The sequence below is a fragment of the Coregonus lavaretus genome, assembly GCF_964263955.1.
Source record: "Coregonus lavaretus genome assembly, chromosome: 11".
Taxonomy (NCBI): domain Eukaryota; kingdom Metazoa; phylum Chordata; class Actinopteri; order Salmoniformes; family Salmonidae; genus Coregonus; species Coregonus lavaretus.
Window position 1 is genome coordinate 52,235,523 of NC_139998.1, and position 26,206 is coordinate 52,261,728.

General features: G+C 43.3%; 1 protein-coding gene across 2 annotated transcripts in view; it reads left to right on the plus strand.

The window, feature by feature from the left end:
• Nucleotides 1-2,238, plus strand: part of LOC311137471 (lysine-specific demethylase 4B-like) — an 86,726-nt gene extending 84,488 nt beyond the window's left edge. For both annotated transcript variants that reach the window (XM_084172003.1, XM_084172004.1), the window contains exon 22: nt 432-2,238. In XM_084172003.1, the coding sequence (XP_084028129.1) occupies nt 432-920 (489 nt within the window). In that variant the 3' untranslated portion in view covers nt 921-2,238. The remainder of the gene's footprint in view (nt 1-431) is intronic.
• The last annotated feature ends 23,968 nt before the right edge of the window (nt 2,239-26,206 follow it).

Genomic DNA, 26,206 nt, shown 5'->3' on the forward strand with positions numbered 1-26,206 from the left:
AGGGGAGGGCTGGGGAGAGGGAGGCAGCGGTGGGCTGGGGAGAGGGAGGCAGGGGTGGGCTGGGGAGAGGGAGGCAGCGGTTGGCTGGGGAGAGGGAGGCAGGGGTGGGCTGGGGAGAGGGAGAGGGAGGAAGGGGTGGGCTGGGGAGAGGGAGGCAGGGGAGGGCTTGGGAGAGGGAGGCAGGAGTGGGCTGGGGAGATTCATAATGTTATTCCACACTACGTTGTGGTGTTAATGTCAGTCATGGCTGTGTTGAGCCCTTTTATAAAATGCTTACTTTACGTGATGCTCCTGACTTAAAAAATAGGAAATATCCATCCTTACTGTTTGGTTGTAGGGGTTTGAAGGGTGTAGGAGCTAAACATACGGGAGAAGTGATCATGTGGACGCCATGCCACTGTTTTGACCATCAGCTGTCTCTTCCTGTCTAGGCAATACCAACCCAGGAAGCCCTTCTGTCAGGAGACGAACCACAGGCAGCCAAGAGGCCTCGCCTCCCCGCCCCTCACCCCCCACCTCTCACCCCCATGGACCCCGGATGCCACCCCCCAGCTACAGGCCCTGTACCTCACAGTATTGCACCTCCCACACCCAGCCATGCTCCTGGTCCCCCCAACACTGATATCAGTGCCCTTACCCTCACCCAGGCTCTGGCAATAGCCATCCCCGAGCCCACCCTCACCCCAATGCCAACTCTCGCTGATCCTCTCCCAGCCCCGTCTGCCCTAGCCGCCCCTCTGCCGCCCCTCTCCCCAGCCGTGCCCTGCCAGGACCAAGGTGAAGGCTACACGCCCAGCTCCATGCCCTTCCAGGACCAGGGTGAAGGCTACACACCCAGCTCCAGCTACGTGTCCTACATGGAGACGCTGCTTAATGCACACTTCCCCACTCAGGAAGAGGGCCCCGGGCCCCTGTTTTAATGAGACACACCGCTCCGCAGTGATAGCTAGGCTAACAGGAGCTAAGCTAATGTTAGGAAAGATAACGTAATCTATGCTAACGTAATATATGCTATCGGAGGCTCAGCTAACGGAGGCTAACTGATAGACAGTAGCATCTGCTACACAGGAGCTGAAAACAGAATGCAGATAAAGCACTCCTCAGTTGCATGTCTTTTTGGTGGGGGGGGGGGGTGGATTTTCTCACTGCTGTGGTGTGGTTATGGCCTTCTCCTGGAACTGCAGCGGAAGAGGAGGCTTCTTTTCTCACTTCTGTGTATCTCTGCAATTGTGCAAGACACAATGTATAGACATGAATAGACTCACGAGCATCAACACCATACCTCTTTGCATCCATTTATTTACCCACTTCCCTCGCTTTTACAGAACGGAGAAACCATCCACGTGGGCACGTGACGTCAGCAGTCTACGTGCATCAGCTTGTTGTGTTAATCTATGAAACCAGCAAGAAATATTTTTTAATAGAAGCCAAACCAACCGCTTACAATGAAACAGAAAATCATATGGACAGAATATTTGTGTACAGTTTCAATAATGTATTTTTGTTTGTGAGAGGTTCTGGGAAAAGGTGGGGATGTATTACGGGGGGTTTCACAAGTATTTAAATGTCTTATTCACGTATTGATATAAAATATTTGTACAGAAAAAAAAAAAAATGGCAACGCAACCATGGTAGTTACACTTTATTGTAATCTTGTCGGCAGAAACATTGCATTTTGTGAGGATGTGTTGCAGTAGTTATGAGTGTGACCTTGTATCGACTAAACCCAAAACAGTCATGTACACATGGCTCACGTTTTCCAACTCCAGAAATTCTCTGGGCTTGTTTTGTAGCATTCTTGGTCAAATCAATATTATTATTCAACGTTGTCTGTTCATTCTTTTCTCTCTGTTTATTTTGTGAATATATAAACTAACCTCACGAGGTGACAGAGAAAATGCTTTGATTATCAAATTATGATACTTATTTTTGGAGATTTTAGAGGCATAAATTCAATTTCTACTCCGGTAAACAAAAAAACTGCATTTTCAAATGGTATGTTGACTATCTTTATAGAGGTGCTATCCTGGACTACTGAGGGAGCATGTTTCTCATACCCTCAGTCACATTGTACATAGTGCAAGCCTTGTGTGTGAATGAAATCTGTCAATGTCATACTAGCCATGTTAATTGAACTGTTTTTACAATAGAATTTCATTACAGATCGATGTTCTTATGTGGAAACCAACTGTGAAGAGGCTTTATTTCATAGGAATTAAACTGAGTTGTTATAACCAGCTTGCGTAGTGTTCCTTTACTTTTGCATGTTTATAAACCATCTCTTATCCCGCTCTGCTCCTCCGTCATCTCTCTGTCCTCGCTCATTCTGCCCACCACTCATTCCCTGCAGGCCAATGCGGTTTGAGCTCAGCGGAGGTGTGCTCCTGAGTGGCGCAGTGGTCTAAGGCACTGCATCGCAGTGCTAACTGTGCCACTAGAGATCCTGGTTCGAATCCAGGCTCTGTCGCAGCCGGCCGCGACCGGGAGACTCATGGGGCGGCGCACAATTGGCCCAGCGTCGTCCAGGGTAGGGGAGGGAATGGCCGGCAGGGATGTAGCTCAGTTGGTAGAGCATGGCGTTTGCAACGCCAGGGTTGTGGGTTCGATTCCCACGGGGGGGCAGTATAAAAAAAATATGTATTCACTAACTGTAAGTCGCTCTGGATAAGAGCGTCTGCTAAATGACTAAAAATGTAAAATGTATGACTACAGCTATTACTGCTCCCCTGTTCTCTTCTGGCAACAACACAAGCAGAATCCCAGGCTCTGTCGTAGCCGGCCGCGACCGGGAGACCCATGGGGCGGCGCACAATTGGCCCAGCGTCGTCCAGGGTAGGGGAGGGAATGGCCGGCAGGGATGTAGCTCAGTTGGTAGAGCATGGCGTTTGCAACACCAGGGTTGTGGGTTTGATTCCCACGGGGGGCCAGTTTGAAAAAAAATAAGTAATAATAATGTATGCATTCACTAACTGTAAGTCGCTCTGGATAAGAGCGTCTGCTAAATGACTAAAATGTAAAATGTTTAAAGGAGAGGAAAAGCCCGTTCGGGGGCACCATAGATTTTTACTGACCTTAAGTGTATTTCTCCTCATCTGCGAACTGTGGCTTGCTGTCCAATTCTCTACGCTTCTCTAAAACTGTGCACTCATACGTTCCCCCTTCATGGTTTTAAAGGAATGTACTAGTGTAATTAATGGACTGGGGTGAAGAATATGGTGGAAACTCCCTCCAACCATGCTTGAGCACCAATCCAATGCCTTTAAACCCCTGTGTCTTGACTTGGATAAAATTTACATTTTTTGATGCTCTCTTCAGCAATGAAGTTTGAAGAGAGTGGATTAAAATATCTATATTGGTTTCAGATCAGATTGCAATAATTTTGTTATTATACAAAAGATGAACCCAGCAAAGCACCACTATTTAATGAATGTAGTAGATTACAAATGTAAATCCGTTTTATTAAATTGTGAATTGAAAATTGTGGAATGATGAGTTTTCTGTATTATTTTAGTCAACAATAATTTTGTTTTATTGCATGCGACAGATAGCTTAGCGGTTAGAGCGTTGGGTCACTAACTGAAAGGTCACTGGTTTGAATACCCGAGCCGACAAGCAAAATATGTCTGTGCCCTTGAGCAAGGCACTTAACCCTAATTTGCTCCGGGGGGGGGGGGGCTGTACTACTATGGCTGACCCTGTACAACAATACATTTCACTACACCTATCCGGTGGGGGGGTTGGGTGATCTTTGTATGCATTTATTTGATTGTTTCTGTACCTGTAAACCCCCCTCTGCACACACAGGAAAAACGCCAACTGTTTTTGGACCTAGCCTACAGCTCTACACTTTACCCTAAAGCTATGTTTGAAAACCCTCTATGCTGTTCTGCCGTGCACAATTGGCCCAGCGTCGTCCAGGGTAGGGGAGGGAATGGCCAGCAGGGATGTAGCTCAGATGTAGCTCGTTTGTAACGCCAGGATTGTGGGTTCGATTCCCACGGGGGGCCAGTATGGAAAAAAAATAAAAGAATGTATGCACTCACTAACTGTAAGTCGCTCTGGATAAGAGCGTCTGCTAAATGACTAAAATGTAAATGTAAAATGTGCAAAGCAAAGTAGGCCCATCTTGCTGCAAAAGCTTTTCACTTGACTTTGCCAACGTGGAGACGAAGGAACATGGAGGCGGATTAACTAAAACAAGAGTTTTTAGCTTTTTAGTCTTTTTTTATTTATTTAGTTGAGAGCAAAATAAGCTGGGGTGACGTTGTTTTGATGTGCACGTTGTCATGTTTTGATGTGCACATTGGCATATGTTTTGCCAAAGTAGAAATGGTAAAAAGGCCGACCTGAACTTGCTTTTCAGGTGCATCGTTGGATTACCTTGGACGATGGACAAGCCAACAAGTCTGCAACAGGTAGGAATTAACTTAAGTGCAGAATTGTTGTGGTCGTTGACACCGAGTGTAGGTCTAGGCCTTGTTTATACTTATTTGTAAACATAGGATAAACAAAGTGTTTTCTGGGGGGTTATCCGCTAATACAGGAGTAATAAAGGCTTAAGTTAACTAATTTTATGGAGAAAGGAATTCTGTATTTTTATTTTATTTATCAGAGGGCGCTGGCTGCAGCACCCCTACTTCCCACGGCAATGGCTGAAAAATGTCTCACTTGTCAAACTGCAGGTCTTCTCTATAGAAATATTCTATATAGGCCTGTAATTAGCCTACGGTAGGCCTACATTTTATTGTTTTAAAGCAGATGTGACCAAAATAAAGATGTGACTACAAAATGGAGCTTAGCAGCTGCAGGCCAATACTATCTGAAGTGACCTCTCTTGCCCAACACCAGGCAAGAACGATATGAGACTAATTGGTTCTTAGCCTTAAGGTTTCGGTCCTCATGTGGGGTGAAAGGGAATTCTTGCTTCCTGTAGCCCCAGGCTAGCTCTTTGGATATTTCTTTTTTTGTGTGATCAATTTCAGATTGAAAGTCTCTTGAATTATCTCTATTAGAATAATAAAAACGGTGTCAAGACTAGACCAGATATATATGCTTATGGCAGTCACCTAAAATGTTACTCATACAGAGCTATGTTTTTGTAATGGAACATGCATATTATGATCTTACAAGATGCCATGATGTATGTAGCCTAGTGGTTAAAAGCGTTTGGCCAGTAACCGAAAGGTTGCTGCTTCAAATCGCCGAGCCGACTAGGTGAAAAATCTGTTGATGTGCCCTTTAGCAAGGCACTTAACCCCGATTGCTCCTGTAAATTGCGCACGACTAAAATGTCAAATGTAAATGTTGTATGTACAGTTGAAGTCGGAAGTTTACATACACCTTAGCCAAATACATTTAAACTCAGTTTTTCACAATTCCTGACATTTAATCCTAGTAAAAATTCCCTGTCTTAGGTCAGTTAGGATCACCACTTTATTTTAAGAATGTGAAATGTCAGAATAATAGTAGAGAGAATTATTTATTTCAGCTTTTATTTCATCACATTCCCAGTGGCTCAGAAGTTTACATACACTCAATTAGTGTTTGGTAGCGTTGCCTTTAAATTGTTTAACTTGGGTCAAATGTTTATGTGAATTATTTAACAAACTATTTCAGTGTCTCTGTGCGTCTCCCAAAATCAAGAAACGGACAGAGTCCCGGTCTGCATAGTCAGAGATTTATTCATTGAGAATTCTGCCATCACAATTTCAGAGTCCATCTTTTATACTCATACGTGATACAAAAATCCCTCCCCTCTTTAGGCAGGCTGTAGTTTTCCACTTTATAATTGCTCTCCTGACCATCAGTTCACACACACACACATACACACACACACACACACATAAATACACACACACACACACACACATGCATACACACACACATACATACACACACATGCATTCCTTAGTTATCGCCGTCCTCATACTCCTTAAAAAGCCTAACAGTTTCTCTCCTCCCTAAATTGGGAGGCCTCTTTATCTTGGTTTCTCAATTGTCTGTAGACAGTTCTCCTTGTCCTTTGTTGTCTGGTCTAACTCTTACTCACATTGCTAAATAGTAGCTCAATGTCATAATCTTTACTGGTCCTACACTCACACATTCTAACACATTTCACACAGTTTCAGGGTGTAATAATTAGTCACTACTAAGAAAGTACTAATCATACTTAAAACAAGAACATTTCACAACTATATTTAAGGGTGGAACATTTAGTCATTACTTTTAAGTCATTTTAATTCCTATATCAATCCACCCTTTGACTAAATTATCTACACTTTAATACACAGAAAATCATTACAATTACTTTTAACTAGAGATTTATAGTTCTAGGTAAACATCCAGTCTCAAACTATCTGAATCGTCGTCATCCTCCACCAAGCCTGGTGGGTCATATTCTTCATTCCTTAGGTCGGAGTCCGGGATTGGGCCGTATCTCACCATCTGTTGTGATACTGCATGCTCCAACGCCTGGCTCACCAACCCTCGGACAAAGGGAATAAGACAACATCCACAAAGAACAAGCATACCCATAGACGCGATTGCCGCGCCTAAAATAGTTACAACAATAGTTTTCCATTTACCAAACATTTTATCAAACCAACCAGTCATTGATGTATTCACCCCCCAGTTCTCAGCCCATTCTTTACTTAATGCAGTGAGACCTGCCAGTGCTCTAGTTACTGTACCATCTGGGGCTGTATTGTTGGGGATAAACATACAACAATGACCTCCCACCATCTTGCAAATCCGCCCTTCTCTGCTAAAAGCATTTCGAGAACCAAACTATTCTGCAGGTCATGAGTGAGGTGGCGGATAGTTGGCCTGAGATTCTCTTCACTGCATGCCTTGTCTAATTAACAAACCTTTGTAGATGTAATTAATCCAGTCAAGATTTTTATCAATTGTAACCCACCAGAAAAATGTTGTTGTAAACCCTTCTCCAATTTGATCTGTGATTCGCATTACTTTGGTGTCTATAACATTGATAATCTCTGGGGTTCATGGTGAATTGGGGTGCCTTAGTATTATCCTTTTTAAGAGTGGTTATTTTAATATCAGAACAATTAGGTGAGGTTTGGTTTGATCCCAAATCTATCACACAAGAGAACATGGTCTGAGGCATAGGTGCAGTTACAAGGGTTGGCCTACCTGTTGAACAGGCATAACAATTAGTTTGACCCAATGCCCTAGCTGTGTAGTTCATCCACCTTACCCAGAAGTTCTCATTTGAAATTCCTTCTACTTCTCCTTGGTTCATTTCCTGCAAGAGGAAATATTCTACCCTTGGTGGTTTAGTGCTATTTAGGATTCCTTCTGAGGGCCTTCCAAGGGGTATTAGACTATTTGTTGATACCTCTGGTGATAACATTAGATCTACCTGCTGTTCTGTCGTGGCTGGCCGCGACCGGGAGACTCATGGGCGGCGCACTATTGGCCCAGCGTTGTCCAGGGTAGGGGAGGGAATGGCCGGCAGGGATGTAGCTCAGTTGATAGAGCATGGCGTTTGCAACGCCAGGGTTGTTGGTTCGATTCCCACGGGGGGCCAGTATAAAAAATAAAATGTATTCACTAACTGTAAGTCGCTCTGGATAAGAGCGTCTGCTAAATGACTAAAATGTCAAATGTAATGTAAATGTTCTGTCTCGGGGGTGGAAGATTCATTTCTCTCCTGAAAAATGAACCTCAAACATATATCTGCCCCGAAATCATCAACACAGGCCCAATAGTTCCTTGCTATGTCATCTTGCATAATTGACTTACCGTTATCACCAGTTCCGTTTTACATTTATCATGGGTTTGTTTAATTCCCCATCGGTGTACTCCGTCCATTCCATTCTCATAGTATGTTCCCCAGGTATGTTTAAACACCCTTGCCCAAGGACATGAGCGTTCCCCAGTGCAAATGTATTTACCATACCTTCTAGGACCTAACTTTCTTGTACACGCCCCCTTCTTACCAAAGCCCCCAAAACCTCCTATCTCTTCATGGGAGAAGTCGAATGGTATCTTAAATCCCCCATCTTGTCCTAAACTGACTTTAACTATTAAAATAATCATTCCCCCAATAGTCTTTCTTGGTTTCAGTATTTCGACGAGATCGAATCAGTGCATCATTTCCTTGTTTAGGTTGACCTGGATTAATCCATAATATGGTTAACATGATGATGCAGCTCAGAGTCCCCCAAAATCCCCAAAACCGCCATCCCAATCCTGTCCCTGACCCACCTGCCTGGTACTTCCCCATACCCACACCTCTATAAACACCCCACAGTGATGAGGGGGTAGGGTTTCTTCGTTAACAGAGTTTACCCCCGAACCCTAGTGGGTCAGTTCTTCTCTTTAACTCTGTGTGTGTTCAACAGTGTTGGTATGTGGGCCTACCTTTTTGCAGTGGGTAACGGGGACCCAAGTGGCTCTCTCAGCTATTCTTATAGCGAAGGCAGTTACCAATAGGACTTGGTATGGTCCCTCCCAGCGTGACTGCTTTCAATCCTTTTTCCTCAACGATTGGATCCACACCCAGTCTCCAGGTTATATACTATGAATCACCTTCTCCTTTAATTCTCCTGTAGGACACAAATTCTTAGACATACGGTTAACAAACAATTTTCTCATGTGTTCTGCTAGTGTATTCTCTAGTTCTATGTCTGCCTGTTCTGGTCCTGCCAACTGTGGCATTCTGTAAGGTCTTCCAAACACTTTCTCAAAGGGGGATAACCCATCTTTATCTGGGGTTACTCTAAATTTCTTCCCTTCACTCCGTGATAACTCTATAAAATCAATTTCCAATTGCTGGAAGGGGTACTTAGCCGGAGGATACTCACCCTGAGGTGCCCTTTGTCTGCCCTGGTGATTATTTTGAGCACAGATAACACATCTTGAACAAAGTAATTTTTTATTTTTGTATTTTTTTAAATAATTAGTAATCCCATATGCAACAAAGTGTTGTCTAATCTGCTCTACCATCCATCCCTCCCGTTGACACATGGCTCTGCCCGTGTGTCAATATTGCAGCATATCTAAACAGTAATTTCGGGAGAGTTGGTAAGCTGTCTTTGACCCATATTCCTTCCTTATTTACTGCGCCTTGCTTCACCCATCAGTGAACTTCCTTAATTGGGGCCCTACTGTAGCTCTCTATAAGTAGATCTCTATCTATCGAAACTTCCTCTTTTGACAGCTGACTGGAACCAGAGAAGTGTTTCGACCCAGCCTTCTTAGCTTCCTCATCTGCCTTTGCATTCCCCAAAGTAACGCTATCCTTCCCTGTAGTATACTAAACATTACCATCATTCTAAATATTTCATAAATGTTACTTATCCCAAGTGTTCATTAAGTATTCATGACATTTGTTCTCATAAGAAATCATATATACCCTAAACTCAGTCAAAACAGAAAAACCATAAAATTCACTGTGTGTGCTCCTTTAAGACTTATCACCTTTGACCTTTTGAAAACCCCCTAAAATCAAAATAACAACCCTTTATAAACATCATACCAGGTGTGTTGTTTTTTATTTGAAAAACCCAATTGAAAAACAACAACCAAAAATAGCCAGGCCCCACTTAATTTGGTAGCTCACTTTTACGACCTAAATACTGCCTAACTCCACTAAACTGCTCCCCCTAGCCCTGGGCAACATTCCAATGAGATAAGTGAATCTCTTTCTCCTGGAAGAGAAATTATACATTTTATTAACCTTCAATTACCATCAGTAATCTAAAGATGGTAAGTACACACAAAACATGATACAGATATCCCCAGTCCTAACTCATCAATAATCGTTTGTATCAATCTAATTCCTCATAACTAATCCATAAAACCACTCAAAATTCCTTGAGTATACAATGATTATGTTTAATTGATTACCCTTCAGATCATATCCTCTTTAAATCTCACAATGATTATTGAACCCCTAAGTCTGCTCCATGTGATCTCATCTCAAATGATCCATTATCAATTATTTGATCAACACTATAGGAAAATCTGTCTGCCCTTCTATTGTTCCTGTCGCCCCTGTAAAAGTCATATTTCATTCATTTGCCAATACAATCACATACTCCGTGTAAGTAAGACATTATATTTGATCCCAGGCATTCCCTTAACATAATGCTATAGGAGACTTCCATCAATCCTGGAAGACACTATATAATACCACGTTTCATTAAGTTCACTACACCTTCTAATATAAACCTATAACCCCTTTCTATTAATTTAATCATCGCAACCTGTTGCATTGATGTTTTTAAAATATAAACCTATTGTTTAATAACTTCATACTTATAACCAATGTTTATTCAATCCATCATCCTAATAGTCACAACTATATCCCATTGTTCAACGTACCATAAACAGATTATCATTTTAGAAATCACCAATTATTTTCTAACACCACTGGTGTTACCCAACCTATACAATAAAGTAATAACCATTAGACTTTGTCAAAGAAATGCTTTTCATTCAACTATTCAAACTTCTGCTCGATATAGTCAAGCAAGTACAACTCTTTTACCCGCGAACTAGAACCATCAATTATTTTCCTTTGTTCTCAATTCAAATCATTGTCCCAACTCTATAGCAATTTTCAGTTCGCTATTCAATTTCTTTAACTGTTCTCTCTGATTAGGCCCTAATTAATAAAACAAATACTTGCTATCGTTGATAAGCATACATTTAATTATATTCCTATCATTTGAACTATGTACTGTCTCTCACCCCCCCCCCCCCCCCCCCCCCCGTGCTCCTTCATACACAACGGGGGAGGCGCGGGGACCTGCCCTAATCATCTTCCTTCTTACGAAATCATGTCATTAGTACTTGTAACCACAACCCATTACTACTTAATAACATATTTTCATAGACCTTTCTAGAATACTCATCTACTTAAGCTATCTAATTCAACCTTTCACATTTCCCAATCCACCTAGTAATCTAGGTCCATAGCCCCAATGCGAAAGCTTTACCCACTGTCCCTACCTGGGTTTGAACCAGGGACACTCTACATACATTGCCAGTCACTCCACAAAATCCACGATCCTTTCAAAGCAACTACTTCCAGTTCATAGAGCAAGTGACGTCACCAAATGAAAACCGCACTAGCTCTCACCTCATTCAGCAACACAAAAACTATCTCTCCCCGCACCTATTCCTGTTGAATAGGTGAGTCTTTCTATTTAACCCAAACCACGCTGCAAATCTTCCATTCAACATCACCAAACCAAATACTCAGTAGTATCCGGTTACCACCCATACCAGCCGTTGAATTCCACTCATATAGTGGGGGAAAAAATTATTTAGTCAGCCACCAATTGTGCAAGTTCTCCCACTTAAAAAGATAAGAGAGACCTGTAATTTTCATCATAGGTACACGTCAACTATGACAGACAAATTGAGAATTATTTTTCCAGAAAATCACATTGTAGGATTTTCTATGAATTTATTTGCAAATTATGGTGGAAAATAAGTATTTGGTCACCTACAAACAAGCAAGATTTCTGGCTCTCACAGACCTGTAACAACTTCTTTAAGAGGCTCCTCTGTCCTCCACTCGTTACCTGTATTAATGGCACCTGTTTGAACTTGTTATCAGTATAAAAGACACCTGTCCACAACCTCAAACAGTCACACTCCAAACTCCACTATGGCCAAGACCAAAGAGCTGTCAAAGGACACCAGAAACAAAATTGTAGACCTGCACCAGGCTGGGAAGACTGAATCTGCAATAGGTAAGCAGCTTGGTTTGAAGAAATCAACTGTGGGAGCAATTATTAGGAAATGGAAGACATACAAGACCACTGATAATCTCCCTCGATCTGGGGCTCCACGCAAGATCTCACCCCGTGGGGTCAAAATGATCACAAGAACGGTGAGCAAAAATCCCAGAACCACACGGGGGGACCTAGTGAATGACCTGCAGAGAGCTGGGACCAAAGTAACAAAGCCTACCATCAGTAACACACTACGCCGCCAGGGACTCAAATCCTGCAGTGCCAGACGTGTCCCCCTGCTTAAGCCAGTACATGTCCAGGCCCGTCTGAAGTTTGCTAGAGTGCATTTGGATGATCCAGAAGAGGATTGGGAGAATGTCATATGGTCAGATGAAACCAAAGTAGAACTTTTTGGTAAAAACTCAACTCGTTGTGTTTGGAGGACAAAGAATGCTGAGTTGCATCCAAATAACACCATACCTACTGTGAAGCATGGGGGTGGAAACATCATGCTTTGGGGCTGTTTTTCTGCAAAGGGACCAGGACGACTGATCCGTGTAAAGGAAAGAATGAATGGGGCCATGTATCGTGAGATTTTGAGTGAAAACCTCCTTCCATCAGCAAGGGCATTGAAGATGAAACGTGGCTGGGTCTTTCAGCATGACAGTGATCCCAAACACACCGCCCGGGCAACGAAGGAGTGGCTTCGTAAGAAGCATTTCAAGGTCCTGGAGTGGCCTAGCAAGTCTCCAGATCTCAACCCCATAGAAAATCTTTGGAGGGAGTTGAATGTATGAATGAATACTTATTTTCCACCATAATTTGCAAATAAATTCATTAAAAATCCTACAATGTGATTTTCTGGATTTTTTTTCTCATTTTGTCTGTCATAGTTGACGTGTACCTATGATGAAAATTACAGGCCTCTCTCATATTTTTAAGTGGGAGAACTTGCACAATTGTTGGCTGACTAAATACTTTTTTTCCCCACTGTACATACAGATTTCACCTTATGCCGTTGAAATGCCCAATAAACCATAATAGTTCAATGGAACCCTATATTGGCTTTCTACTATATTATACATTACTTCTATAACCACATTATTTGTAACTTTTAGTCAAAACAAACAAAACATCTGTTCCCAGATCTGCAACTTAAACTACTCTGTTATACTAACCGTTATGTGTTGCTAGGACAATCTCTTTTCTCACCCATGACGTATATCTATGTTTGGGTGAGCAAGTCAATATATAATTATTCTTCCAATTATTATTTTATAAAGTCTCTAGCCTCTCATTCAACACAAATCCCCATCATCAAATATACTCCCAGCAGAACTAAAAAAAAAAAAAAAACACTGTGATTTCCAGGACACTGCCCCTTTGTTTCTGGCCTCACTATCTCCCCGAGAGTTGGCACTCCCTTAAGGTCTCTCCCAATCTGCTCTTGGTAAACTGCAAACCTTTTAACCTCAATCAGTGTTGCTTTGCTTTTCTCCACCCTATCAAAGTATTTTTAATGGTCCTGCTTATCTCTGGTCTCATTCCACTGAGGAACACTATATTTTTAATTGTTGATGGTAGGGCTTATCATTCCCCTGTCTCTGGTCTGGCTCGGGTATGCCACTGTTTGCGTTAAACACATCTTTAAGCTTCTCTAAGTACTGGCTGACAGTCTCACTATCCTCTTGTTTACACTCATGTACTTTAGAGAAGTCTGCATGACGATGGTAATGTTCTCTGAGGCTATTACACAATTCAGTTATTTTCCCAACATACTCTCCGTGATCGGCCCATGGCAAAAGTGCCCTCTGGGCATCCCCTGAAACCCACTGCCCTCTAACGGCAGCCCAATCCTTACTATTCCTATTTTGGGGTATGTCATTCCTTCTACCGCTCTGGCCACGTTCCTCTGTGTTCATGGCCTGTATACATCTAAAGTTGCTGGGGCCCCTTTCATTCCCCGCCAATAGATTAGGTAAGGCTATCAGTGGGTACTGGCCCCCTCCTACTCTCTCATCTCCTGACTCATACTGACTCCCTCCTGAGCTTAGCTCTGAATCCTCCTGTTCCTCTCTTTTCTGTTTCTTTAGATCATTACCACAATTTACATGCATTTGTTTAATCATGGACTCTAGTTTAATTACTCTCTTTTCTGTTTAATTTAGATCAGTACCACAATTTACATGCATTTGTTTAATCATGGATTCCAGTTTAATTAGTGGTTAAGAGTGTTGTGCCAGTAACCGAAAGGTCGCTGGTTCTAATCCCCGAGCCGACTAGGTGAAAAATCTGTCTGTGCCCTTGAGCAAGGCACTTAACCCTATTTGCTCCTGTAAGTCGCTCTGGATAAGAGCGTCTGCTAAATGACAAAAAAAAAATTAATAATAATAATAATAAATGCCGCCCAGTAAAGCCTTTTTTTTTTTTCAATTAGGTCCATGATACACATTTCGTTTGTCTCTAATTTCCATGTATTTCTCGTCCCCAGTAAATTCTGGGACCTCTTGTGAGGATTTGACTCCCATGGTTGGTACTGTTAAAAATCCCTTAGCCACCTCTTCTATATAACAAGTTATTCAAAACAGTTTCACACAACAATTGGAATCACCCCTTCCTGTATAGGTACTAGCCCCCCAGAATTATCTCCTACTCTACGGAGGAATTCATCCCCACAATGTAATCTTGATCATTCCTGACAGTCTCATACAACAGGAATGGGTTCTCCCTCCTCTAGCCACCTCTTCTATATAACAAGTTAGTTAAAACAGTTTCACACCACACCTGGAATCACCCCTTCCTGTATAGGAACTAGCCCCCCATAATGATCTCCTACTCTACGGAGGAATTTATCCCCACAATGTAATCTTGATAATTCCTGACAGCCCCATACAACAGGAATGGGTTCTCCCTCTCCTGGTGATCTTAACCGTCTAAATTTACTCAAATATATCCTCTCTTTTACTTTTTGTATTTGTTTAACCCGGATTATTTGTTGACTGTTCTATAATCTCTTACAGGTTACATCCCTTAGGTGTACTTTTAATAGTTTCTTCTATTTCAACACCGGGTAGTTTCTTTTGGTAATGGCCTATTACCGTGAATCGTTACGGACCCACCAACATTTCACTTAAAATGGCTACGCATTGATCAATTTGCTACTTTTCAATATTTTAGCAAGTTCTCAAATCAATTTCACCAAGTAATGAATAAAGACTACTGACCTTATCCTTGCAGCCAAGATTCAATGTAGGTTTGGATTCCGTCACCGTCTCTGTCATTAATCAGGTGTCCTCTGGCCTGTCTTAACCCTTAGGGTCAAAGGGCAGGACTTTCTATTTACGAATGTATCATTCGCCCGTCGACGGTTTTCAGAGTTACCTGGAATGACAGAGGCAGGTATTGGATTCCGGCTCAGAAGGACCAAGCTGTTATGTGAATTATTTAACAAACTATTTCAGTGTCTCTGTGCGTCTCCCAAAATCAAGAAACGGACAGAGTCCCGGTCTGCATAGTCAGAGATTTATTCATTGAGAATTCTGCCATCACAATTTCAGAGTCCATCTTTTATACTCATACGTGATACAAAAATCCCTCCCCTCTTTAGGCAGGCTGTAGTTTTCCACTTTATAATTGCTCTCCTGACCATCAGTTCACACACACATACACACACACACACACACACACACACACACACATAAATACACACACACACACACACACATGCATACACACACACATACATACACACACATGCATTCCTTAGTTATCGCCGTCCTCATAATCCTTAAAAATCCTAACCGTTTCTCTCCTCCCTAAATTGGGAGGCCTCTTTATCTTGGTTTCTCAGTTGACTGTAGCCAGTTCTCCTTGTCCTTTGTTGTCTGGTCTAACTCTTACTCACATTGCTAAATAGTAGCTCAATGTCATAGTCTTTACTGGTCCTACACTCACACATTCTAACACATTTCACACAGTTTCAGGGTGTAATAATTAGTCACTACTAAGAAAGTACTAATCATACTTAAAACAAGAACATTTCACAACTATATTTAAGGGTGGAACATTTAGTAATTACTTTTAACCTGTATATACTTTAATTCCTATATCAATGTTTCGGACAGCCTTCCACAAGCTTCCCACAATAAGTTGGGTGAATTTTGGCCCATTCCTCCTGACAGAGCTGGTGTAACTGAGTCAGGTTTGTAGGCCTCCTTGCTCACACACACTTTTTCAGTTCTGCCCACACATTTTCTATAGGATTGAGGTCAGGGCTTTGTGATGGCCACTCCAATACCTTGACTTTGTTGTCCTTAAGCCATTTTGCCACAACTTTGGAAGTATGCTTGGGGTCATTGTCCATTTGGAAGATCCATTTGCGACCAAGCTTTAACTTCCTGACTGATATCTTGAGATGTTGCTTCAATATATCCACATAATTTTCCTTCCTCATGATGCCATCTATTTTGTGAAGTGCACCAGTCCCTCCTACAGAAAAGCACCCCCACAGCATGATGCTGCCACCCCTGTGCTTCACAGTTGGGATGGTGTTCTTTGGCTTGCAAGCAACCCCCTTTTTCCTCCAAACATAACGATGGTCATTATGGCCAAACAATTCTATTTTTGTTTCATCAGACCAGAGGACATTTCTCCAAAAAGTACGATCTTTGTCCCCATGTGCAGTTGCAAACCGTAGTCTGGATTTTTTATGGCGGTTTTGGAGCAGTGGCTTCTTCCTTGCTGAGCGGCCTTTCAGGTTATGTCAATATAGGACTCGTTTTACTGTGGATATAGATACTTTTGTACCTGTTTCCTCCAGCATCGTCACAAGGTCCTTTGCTGTTGTTCTGTGATTGATTTGCACTTTTCGCACCAAAGTACGTTCATCTCTAGGAGACAGAACGCGTCTCCTTCCTGAGCGGTATGACGGCTGCGTGGTCCCATGGTGTTTATACTTGCAAACTATTGTTTGTACAGATGAACGTGGTACTTTCAGGCGTTCGGAAATTGCTCCCAAGGATGAACCAGACTTGTGGAGGTCTGCAATTTATTTTCTGAGGTCTTGGCTGATTTCTTTTGATTTTCCCATGATGTCAAGCAAAGAGGCACTGAGTTTGAAGGTAGGCCTTAAAATACATCCACAGGTACACCTCCAATTGACTGAAATGATGTCAATTAGCCCAAACTATAGTTTGTTAACAAGACATTTGTGGAGTGGTTGAAAAACAAGTTTTAATGACTCCAACCTAAGTGTATGTAAACTTCTGACTTCAACTGTACATTATGTCTCATTACAACATCACCCAACTGTGCAGATGAGAGGAGCTGTTGGTTCCAAATGTGTACAGTTTTACTGGAATCACGATTGCATGACTAGCTTTTCAAAGTAATGCACATGGCAACCATAACTGTGTGTGAGTTTGTGGGGAGATGTGAAAGATGGAGACGGTCAATACCGAATGGACCCCTTGCCCCTGGCTTGTTACCTCCTACACCAGTGGTCACCAACCTTTTCTGAGTCAAAATGCAAGCTGCGATCTACCGCTCAGATTTTTGTTTTTACATGACTTCAGAAACGTAAGCCTATGCAACATTAACTTATTAAAAACCGTTCTGTAGCAATGAGGTTTGTGCAGTAGGTTATATGCCCAATACATTATCACCGCATATTGGTTTTGCTTGAATTGCCCTGCCAATGCATTGTTGTTCAGACCATTAAAAAAATATACAGTGAGGGAAAAAAAGTATTTGATCCCCTGCTGATTTTGTAAGTTTGCCCACTGACAAAAACATGATCAGTCTATAATTTTAATGGTATGTTTATTTGAACAGTGAGAGACAGAATAACAACAAACAAATCCAGAAAAATGCATGTAAAAAAATGTTATAAATTGATTTGCATTTTAATGAGGGAAATAAGTATTTGACCCCTCTGCAAAACATGACTTAGTACTTGGTGGCAAAACCCTTGTTGGCAATCACAGAGGTCAGACATTTCTTGTAGTTGGCCACCAGGTTTGCACACATCTCAAGAGGGATTTTGTCCCACTCCTCTTTGCAGATCTTCTCCAAGTCATTAAGGTTTCGAGGCTGACGTTTGGCAACTCAAACCTTCAGCTCCCTCCACAGATTTTTTATGGGATTAAGGTCTGGAGACTGGCTAGGCCACTCCAGGACCTTAATGTGCTTCTTCTTGAGCCACTCCTTTGTTGCCTTGGCCGTGTGTTTTGGGTCATTGTCATGCTGGAGTACCCATCCATGACCCATTTTCAATGCCCTGGCTGAGGGAAGGAGGTTCTCACGCAAGATTTGACGGTACATGGCCCCGTCCATCGTCCCTTTGATGCGGTGAAGTTGTCCTGTCCCCTTAGCAGAAAAACACCCCCAAAGCATAATGTTTCCACCTCCATGTTTGACGGTGGGGATGGTGTTCTTGGGGTCATAGGCAGCATTCCTCCTCCTCCAAACACGGCAAGTTAAGTTGATGCCAAAGAACTCGATTTTGGTCTCATCTGACCACAACACTTTCACCCAGTTCTCCTCTGAATCATTCAGATGTTCATTGGCAAACTTCAGACGGGCCTGTATATGTGCTTTCTTGAGCAGGGGGACCTTGCGGGCGCTGCAGGATTTCAGTCCTTCACGGCATAGTGTGTTATGTTTCAGGCCTCTGTCAAGGAGATCAGCATCAGGAGAGGGGATGGACGAGCAGAAATCAAACTGCGAAGAAAATGACTCTGAACCGAAAGGTACAATAACATACCTGCTGTGGTGTCAGGAAAAAAAGTAGTTGTTGCAAGTTATAATAATTTTCAACTACACACATTTTTCACTATAACATAACATAATTAAATTATGTTGCAAATTTCTTTATTTTTGTTGTATGGATTTTCATACGGTAGCTTATAGGAATGTTCTTTAAAATTGAAGACAAATAAAGGTTAAATTGGTAAGTCCTAAAACATGTCGACTAATGTAATGTTGATTGCTCTCCCAGCTGATGACAGCACCCCTATGGAGCAGCCAGTCCCCTCAGAGGGGGAGTCAGAGGCCCTTCCGGCTGCAGAGGACTCGTCTGAAACTGTTGCTGCCACTTCCAGCACAGATGTGTACGTCCCTTCTCAGATACCTTAATGAAGGCATTTTTGAGATGTGCTAGAAAAAATAGAGATTTCTTAGTCAACATTTCAAATGACATTTACTGGCAATACCTATATGTTAACAAGTCACACCCGTATGACATTCGCCACAAAATATAGAATTTTCAAGCAAACTCCCACTGTGCTGCCAAGAGTTGCTGAATATCCTCAGCTCATGAGGGCTGTAGTGCACTGCCCAGCATTACATGGGAGACATGCAGTCAGATGTGTAGTCCCAAATAATCTTAGCTGGGTTTATATTTTTTGTGTTTGGTCATGTTGGAGGAGTATAATGTATGGAGTATAATATGGAATAGAATTGAAGTTTGAAGTGAGTGCTTAAGTCATTTTACACACATTATACCTTTTTGGGATCCATTTACCTGCGTGCTGTCTGTCTAAGACTGAGCCTCTGTCTATCTGCACAGGGAGAGCAGCGTGAGGGCCTGTGCTCTATGTAACTGTGTGGAGCGCAGCCTCCACGGACAACGGGAACTCCGACATTTTGGGCCATTTTCCTCCCGGCCCGCCCTGGAGCCTTCCGCTTCCTCACTGCCAGGGCCCGGGAACGATGACCTGTCTTCCATCGGATTCTCAGACTCCGACGCATCCTGTCTGGCAGCACTCTTCGATGACACAGGTGGGATTTCAAACATCTCATCACATTTTGATTTCGTTTTTTTATTCGAGCTGCCTTCTTGGTCAGGTCTCTTTTGAGAAAGAGGTATTTTGACCTCAATGGGACTACCTGGTAAAATAAAGGTTACATTAAAATACATTATGCCCATCGTGGATATTATACACATTGTGCACTCTGCACAGTAAACGTATCCCAAAACCATATTAGAAAGTGTTTAATCGAAATTCTCTAGGCATTTGTTTTAGATCAAATCCCTGTAGCTCAGTTGGTAGAGCATGGCGCTTGCAACGCCAGGGTTGTGGGTTCGTTTCCCACGGGGGGCCAGTATGAAAATTTGTGGTCCTCTGTAGCTCAGCTGGTAGAGCACGGCGCTTGTAACGCCAAGGTAGTGGGTTCGATCCCCGGGACCACCCATACACAAAAATGTATGCACGCATGACTGTAAGTCGCTTTGGATAAAAGCGTCTGCTAAATGGCATATTATTATTATTATTATTAAAATGTATGCACTCACTAACTGTAAGTCGCTCTGGATAAGAGCGTCTGCTAAATGACTAAAATGTAAAATGTAAAATGTGTGTTACCAATTGTTTTCTTGGTGACTATGGTCCCAGCTGCCTTGAGATCATTGACAAGATCCTCCTGTGTAGTTCTGGGCTGATTCCTCACCATTCTCATGATCATTGCAACTCCACGAGGTGAGATCTTGCATGGAGCCCCAGGCCGAGGGAGATTGACAGTTATTTTGTGTTTCTTCCATTTGCGAATAATCGCACCAACTGTTGTCACCTTCTCACCTAGCTGCTTGGTGATGGTCTTGTAGCCCATTCCAGCCTTGTGTAGGTCTACAATCTTGTCCCTGACATCCTTGGAGAGCTCTTTGGTCTTGGCCATAGTGGAGAGTTTGGAATCTGATTGATTGATTACTTCTGTGGACAGGTGTCTTTTATACAGGTAACAAGCTGAGATTAGGAGCACTCCCTTTAAGAGTGTGCTCCTAATCTCAGCTCGTTACCTGTATAAAAGACACCTGGGAGCCAGAAAGCTTTCTGATTGAGAGGGGGTCAAATACTTATTTCCCTCATTAAAATGCAAATCAATTTATAAAATTTTTGAGATGCGTTTTTCTGGATTTTTTTGTTGTTATTCTGTCTCTCACTGTTCAAATAAACCTACCATTAAAATTATAGACTGATCATGTCTTTGTCAGTGGGCAAACGTACAAAATCAGCAGGGGATCAAATACTTTTTCCCTCACTGTATACCTGCTGGAGCGCATACTACGGGTGGGTGTTGCTATGGTGACCAATGAGCTAAGATAAGGCGGGGATTTGCCTAGAAGTGATTTATAGATGACCTGGAGCCAGTGGGTTTGGAGACGAATATGTAGTGAGGGCCAGCCAACGAGAGCGTACAGGTCACAATGGTGGGTAGTATATGGTGCTTTGGTGACAAAACGGATGGCACTGTGATAGACTACATCCAATTTGCTGAGTTGAGTGTTGGAGGCTATTTTGTAAATGACATCGCCGAAGTCAAGGATCGGTAGGATAGTCAGTTTTACGAGGGCATGTTTAGCAGCATGAGTGAAGGAGGCTTTGTTGCGAAACAGGAAGCCCATTCTAGATTTAACTTTGGATTGGAGATGCTTAATGTGAGTCTGGAAGGAGAGTTTACGGTCTAACCAGACACCTAGGTATTTGTATTTGTCCACATATTCTAAGTCAGACCCGCCGAGAGTAGTAATTCTAGTCGAGTGGGCGGGTGCAAGTAGCGTTCGATTGAAGAGCATGCATTTAGTTTTACTAGCGTTTAAGAGTAGTTGGAGGCCACAGAAGGAGTGTTGTATGGCATTGAAGCTCGTTTGGAAACACAGTGTCCAATGAAGGGCCAAATGTATACAAAATGGTGTCGTCTGCGTAGAGGTGGATCTGAGAGTCACCAGCAGCAAGAGCGACATCATTGATATACACAGAGAATAGAGTCGGCCCGAGAATTGAACCCTGTGCCATAGAGGTCCAGACAACAGGCCCTCTGATGTGACATATTGAACTCTATCTGAAAAGTAGTTGGTGAACCAGGCGAGGCAGTTAGTCTAGAAACCAAGGCTATTTAGTCTGCCAATAAGAATGCAGTGATTGACAGAGTCAAAAGCCTTGGCCAGGTCGATGAAGACGGCTGCACAATACTGTCTTTTATCAATTGCGGTTATTATATCGTTTAGGACCTTGAGCGTGGCTGAGGTGCACCCATGACCAGCTCGGAAACCAGATTGCATAGCGGAGAAGGTACGGTGGGATTCGAAGTGGTCGGTCATCTGTTTGTTATCTTGGCCTTCAAATACTTTCGAAAGGCAGGGTAGGATGGATATAGGTCTGTAACAGTTTGGATCTAGAGTGTCACCCCCTTTGAAGAGGGGGATGACCACGGCAGCTTTCCAATCTCTGGGGATCTCAAACGATATGGAAGAGAGGTTGAACAGGCTAGTAATAGGGGTTGCAACAATTTCGGCCCAGCTGATTTGTAGGGTTCCAGATTTTGCAGCTCTTTCAGGACATCAGCTATCTGAATTTGGGTGAAGGAGAAGTGGGGGGGGGGGGGGGGGGGGGGGGGGGGGGTTGGGGGGGCATGGGCAAGTTGCAGCGGAGGGTGCAGAGCTGGTGGCCAGGGTAGGGGTAGCCAGGTGGAAAGCATGGCCAGCCGTAGCAAAATGCTTATTGAAATTCTTGATTATCGTAGATTTGTCGGTGGTGACTGTTTCCTAGCCTCAGTGCAGTGGGCAGCTGGGAGGAGGTGCTTTTATTCTCCATGGACTTTACCGTGTCCCAAAACTTTTTTGGAGTTGGTGCTACAAGATGCACATTTCTGTTTGAAAAAGCTAGCATTTGCTTTCCTTACTGATTGTGTATATTGGTTCCTGACTTCCCTGAAAAGTTGCATATCGCGGGGGCTCTTCGATGCTAATGCAGTACGCCACAGTGCTGGTTAAGGGCAGTCAAGTCTGGGGTGAACCAGGGGCTATATCTGTTCTTAGTTCTGACTTTTTTGAATGGGGCATGCTTATTTAAGATGGAGAGGAAAGCACTTTTGAAGAACATCCAGGCATCCTCTACTGACGGAATGAGGTCAATATCCATCCAGGATACTGGGGCCAGGTCAATTAGAAAGGCCTGCTTGCTGAAGTGTTTTGTGTGAGATTGAGGGCATCTAGTTTAGATTGTAGGACGGCCGGGTTGTTAAGCATATCCCAGTTTAGGTCACCAAGCAATACGAACTCTGAGGATAGATGAGGGGCAAGCAATTCACATATGGTGTCCAGGGCACAACTGGGGGTTGAGGGGGGTCTGTAGCAAGTGGCAACAGTGAGAGACTTATTTCTGGAAAGGTGGATTTTTAGAAGTAGAAGCTCAAACTGTTTGGGCACAGACCTGCATAGTATGATAGAGCTCTGCAGGCTATCTCTACAGTAGATTGCAACTCCGCCCCCTTTAGCAGTTCTATCTAGACGGAAAATGTTGTAGTTCGGGATAGAAATTTCTGAATTTTTGGTGGCCTTCCTAAGCCAGGATTCAGACACTGCTAGAACATCAGGGTTGGCAGAGTGTGCTAACGTATTGAATAACTCAAACTTGGGGAAGAGGCTTCTGATGTTAACATGCAAGAAACCAAGGCTTTTACGGTTACAGAAGTCAACAAATGATAGCGCCTGGGGGGTAGGAGTGATACTGGGGGCTACAGGGCCTGGGTTAACCTCTACATCACCAAAGGAACAGAGGAGGAATAGAATAAGGATACGGCTAAAGGATTTAAGAACTGGTCTTCTAGTGCGTTGGGTACAGAGAATAAACGGGGCAGATCTCTGGGCGTTGTACAATAGATTCAGGGCATTATGTACAGACAAGGATATGGAAGGATATGAGTACAGTGGAGGTACACCTAAGCATTGGGTAACGATGAAAGAGATAGCATCACTGGAGGTACCGATTGAGCCGGTCTCCGCGTGTATGGGGGGTGGGACAAAGAAGCTATCTGAGGCAGGTTGAGTGGGACTGGGGGCTTTACAGTGAAATAGTACAATAACAGCTAACCCAAACAGCAATAGGCTAGGCATATTGACATGGGAGAGAGGCATAACGCAATCACAGGTGTTATTCGAGAGGGCTAAGACAACAACTGGTAATGGCGACGAAAGTTTGGGCTGAGGCTAAACAGATAAACAGGATGGGGTACCGTGTAAAGGAACAGTCCAGCGGGCATCAGATGTGTAGCTGAGTGATCATAAGGTCCAGTGAACAGCAATAGGTAAGTCCGGGAGCAGTTCGTCGGCTGCTACAGCACAGGCGAGCAGGAGGCACGGCTGTTGATTGCGCGTGCTAGCGGGCCGATACTAGCAGATGGATCTTCGTGGTCGTCACAACGGGAAGCCTGTTGAAACCACATCAGACGATTACGTCGGCAGACCAGTCGTGATGGATCGGCGGGGCTCCATGTCAACACTAGGAGGTCCCGTCCGGTTGACAGAGAGGTGGATAGCCGGGAGATGGGCCTGGCTCGAGGCTAGCTCAAGGCTAACTGGTGCTAGATTTGGGACAAGTGGTGATTAGTGGTGATTAGCCAACAACAACATCCATTCAGTTGCAGCTAGCTAGTTGTGATGATCCGGTGTTAAGGTCCAGTGATTCAGTGATTCCGGCAGAAAATCCTAAATGCTCTGGGTCGATAGCACGCTGTGCAGACTGGCCGATAATTGTCCAGGCTAGAGCTGGCTGGTAGGTAGTGCAGGCCACGGACAGTGGTGAAGACCGCTAACGGTGGCTAATAGCAATAGCTAATAGCAAGTAGCTAGTTAGCTGGCTAGTTTCAGCCGTGGGTTCTTGATAAAAGGTATGAAGAAATAATAGAATCAGTTCCACATTGGGTGAGGCGGGTTGCAGGAAAGTATATTTAGTTAAGGATGGAAAGTGAGATAGAGAAATATATACGGAAAAAAAAAAAAAAAACAGGCTATTTATACGAGGGCACAACATAATACACGACCGCACTGCTATGCCATGTTATTATAACCGCGATCGATAAAAGACAGAACTGTGCAGCCGTCTTCATCGACTTGGCCAAGGCTTTCGACTCTGTCAATCACCGCATTCTTATTGGCAGACTAAATAGCCTTGGTTTCTCAAATGACTGCCTCGCCTGGTTCACCAACTACTTCTCAGATAGAGTTCAATGTGTCAAATCGGAGGGTCTGTTGTCTGGACCTCTGGCAGTCTCTATGGGGGGTGCCACAGGGTTCAAATCTCGGGCCGACTCTATTCTCTGTGTATATCAATGATGTCGCTCTTGCTGCTGGTGACTCTCAGATCCACCTCTACGCAGACGACACCATTTTGTATACATCTGGCCCTTCATTGGACACTGTGTTAACAAACCTCCAAACGAGCTTCAATGCCATACAACACTCCTTCCGTAGCCTCCAACTGCTCTTAAACGCTAGTAAAACTAAATGCATGCTCTTCAATCAAACGCTGCTTGCACCCGCCTGCCCGACTAGAATCACTACTCTCGGCGGGTCTGACTTAGAATATGTGGACAACTACAAATACCTAGGTGTCTGGTTAGACCGTGAACTCTCCTTCCAGACTCACATTAAGCATCTCCAATCCAAAGTTACATCTAGAATGGGCTTCCTATTTCGCAACAAAGCCTCCTTCACTCATGCTGCCAAACATGCCCTCGTAAAACGGACTATCCTACCGATCCTTGACTTCGGCGATGTCATTTACAAAATAGCCTCCAACACTCTACTCAGTAAATTGGATGTAGTCTATCACACTGCCATCCGTTTTGTCACCAAAGCCCCATATACTACCCACCATTGTGACCTGTACGCTCTCGTTGGCTGGCCCTCACTACATATTCGTCGCCAAACCCGCTGGCTCCAGGTCGTCTATAAATCTCTGCTAGGCAAATCCCCGCCTTATCTTAGCTCATTGGTCACCATAGCAACACCCACCTGTAGTATGCGCTCCAGCAGGTATATCTCACTGGTCATCCCCAAAGCCAACACCTCCTTTGGCCGCCATTCCTTCCAGTTCTCTGCTGCTAATGACTGGAACGAACTGCAAAAATCTCTGAAGCTGGAGACTCTTATCTCCCTCACTAACTTTAAGCATCAGTTGTCAGAGCAGCTTACCGATCACTGCACCTGTACACAGCCCATCTGTAATTAGCCCACCCAACTACCTCATCCTCATATTGTTATTTATTTTGCTAATTTGCACCCCAGTATCTCTATTTGCACATCATCTTCTGCACATCTATCACTCCAGTGTTAATACTAAATTGTAATTATTTCGCACTATGGCCTATTTATTGCCTTACCTCCAGAACTTACTACATTTGCACACACTGTATATAGATTTTCTATTGTGTTATTGACTGTATGTTTTGTTTTATCCCATGTGTAACTCTGGGTTGTTGTTGTTTTTATCACACTGCTTTGCTTTATCTTGGCCAGGTCGCAGTTGTAAATGAGAACTTGTTCTCAACTGGCTTACCTGGTTAAATAAAGGTGAAATAAATAAAAATTTCAGCCAGATGAGTGTGGTAAAAAGCAAACTTAGAAATCGGATGTCCTTGCAGACCCTTAACTCCATCCTGTACATTCGATATGGACTGAAGCTGTCTGGTGAGGCTTGCTATGAGCACCAGCTGCCTGA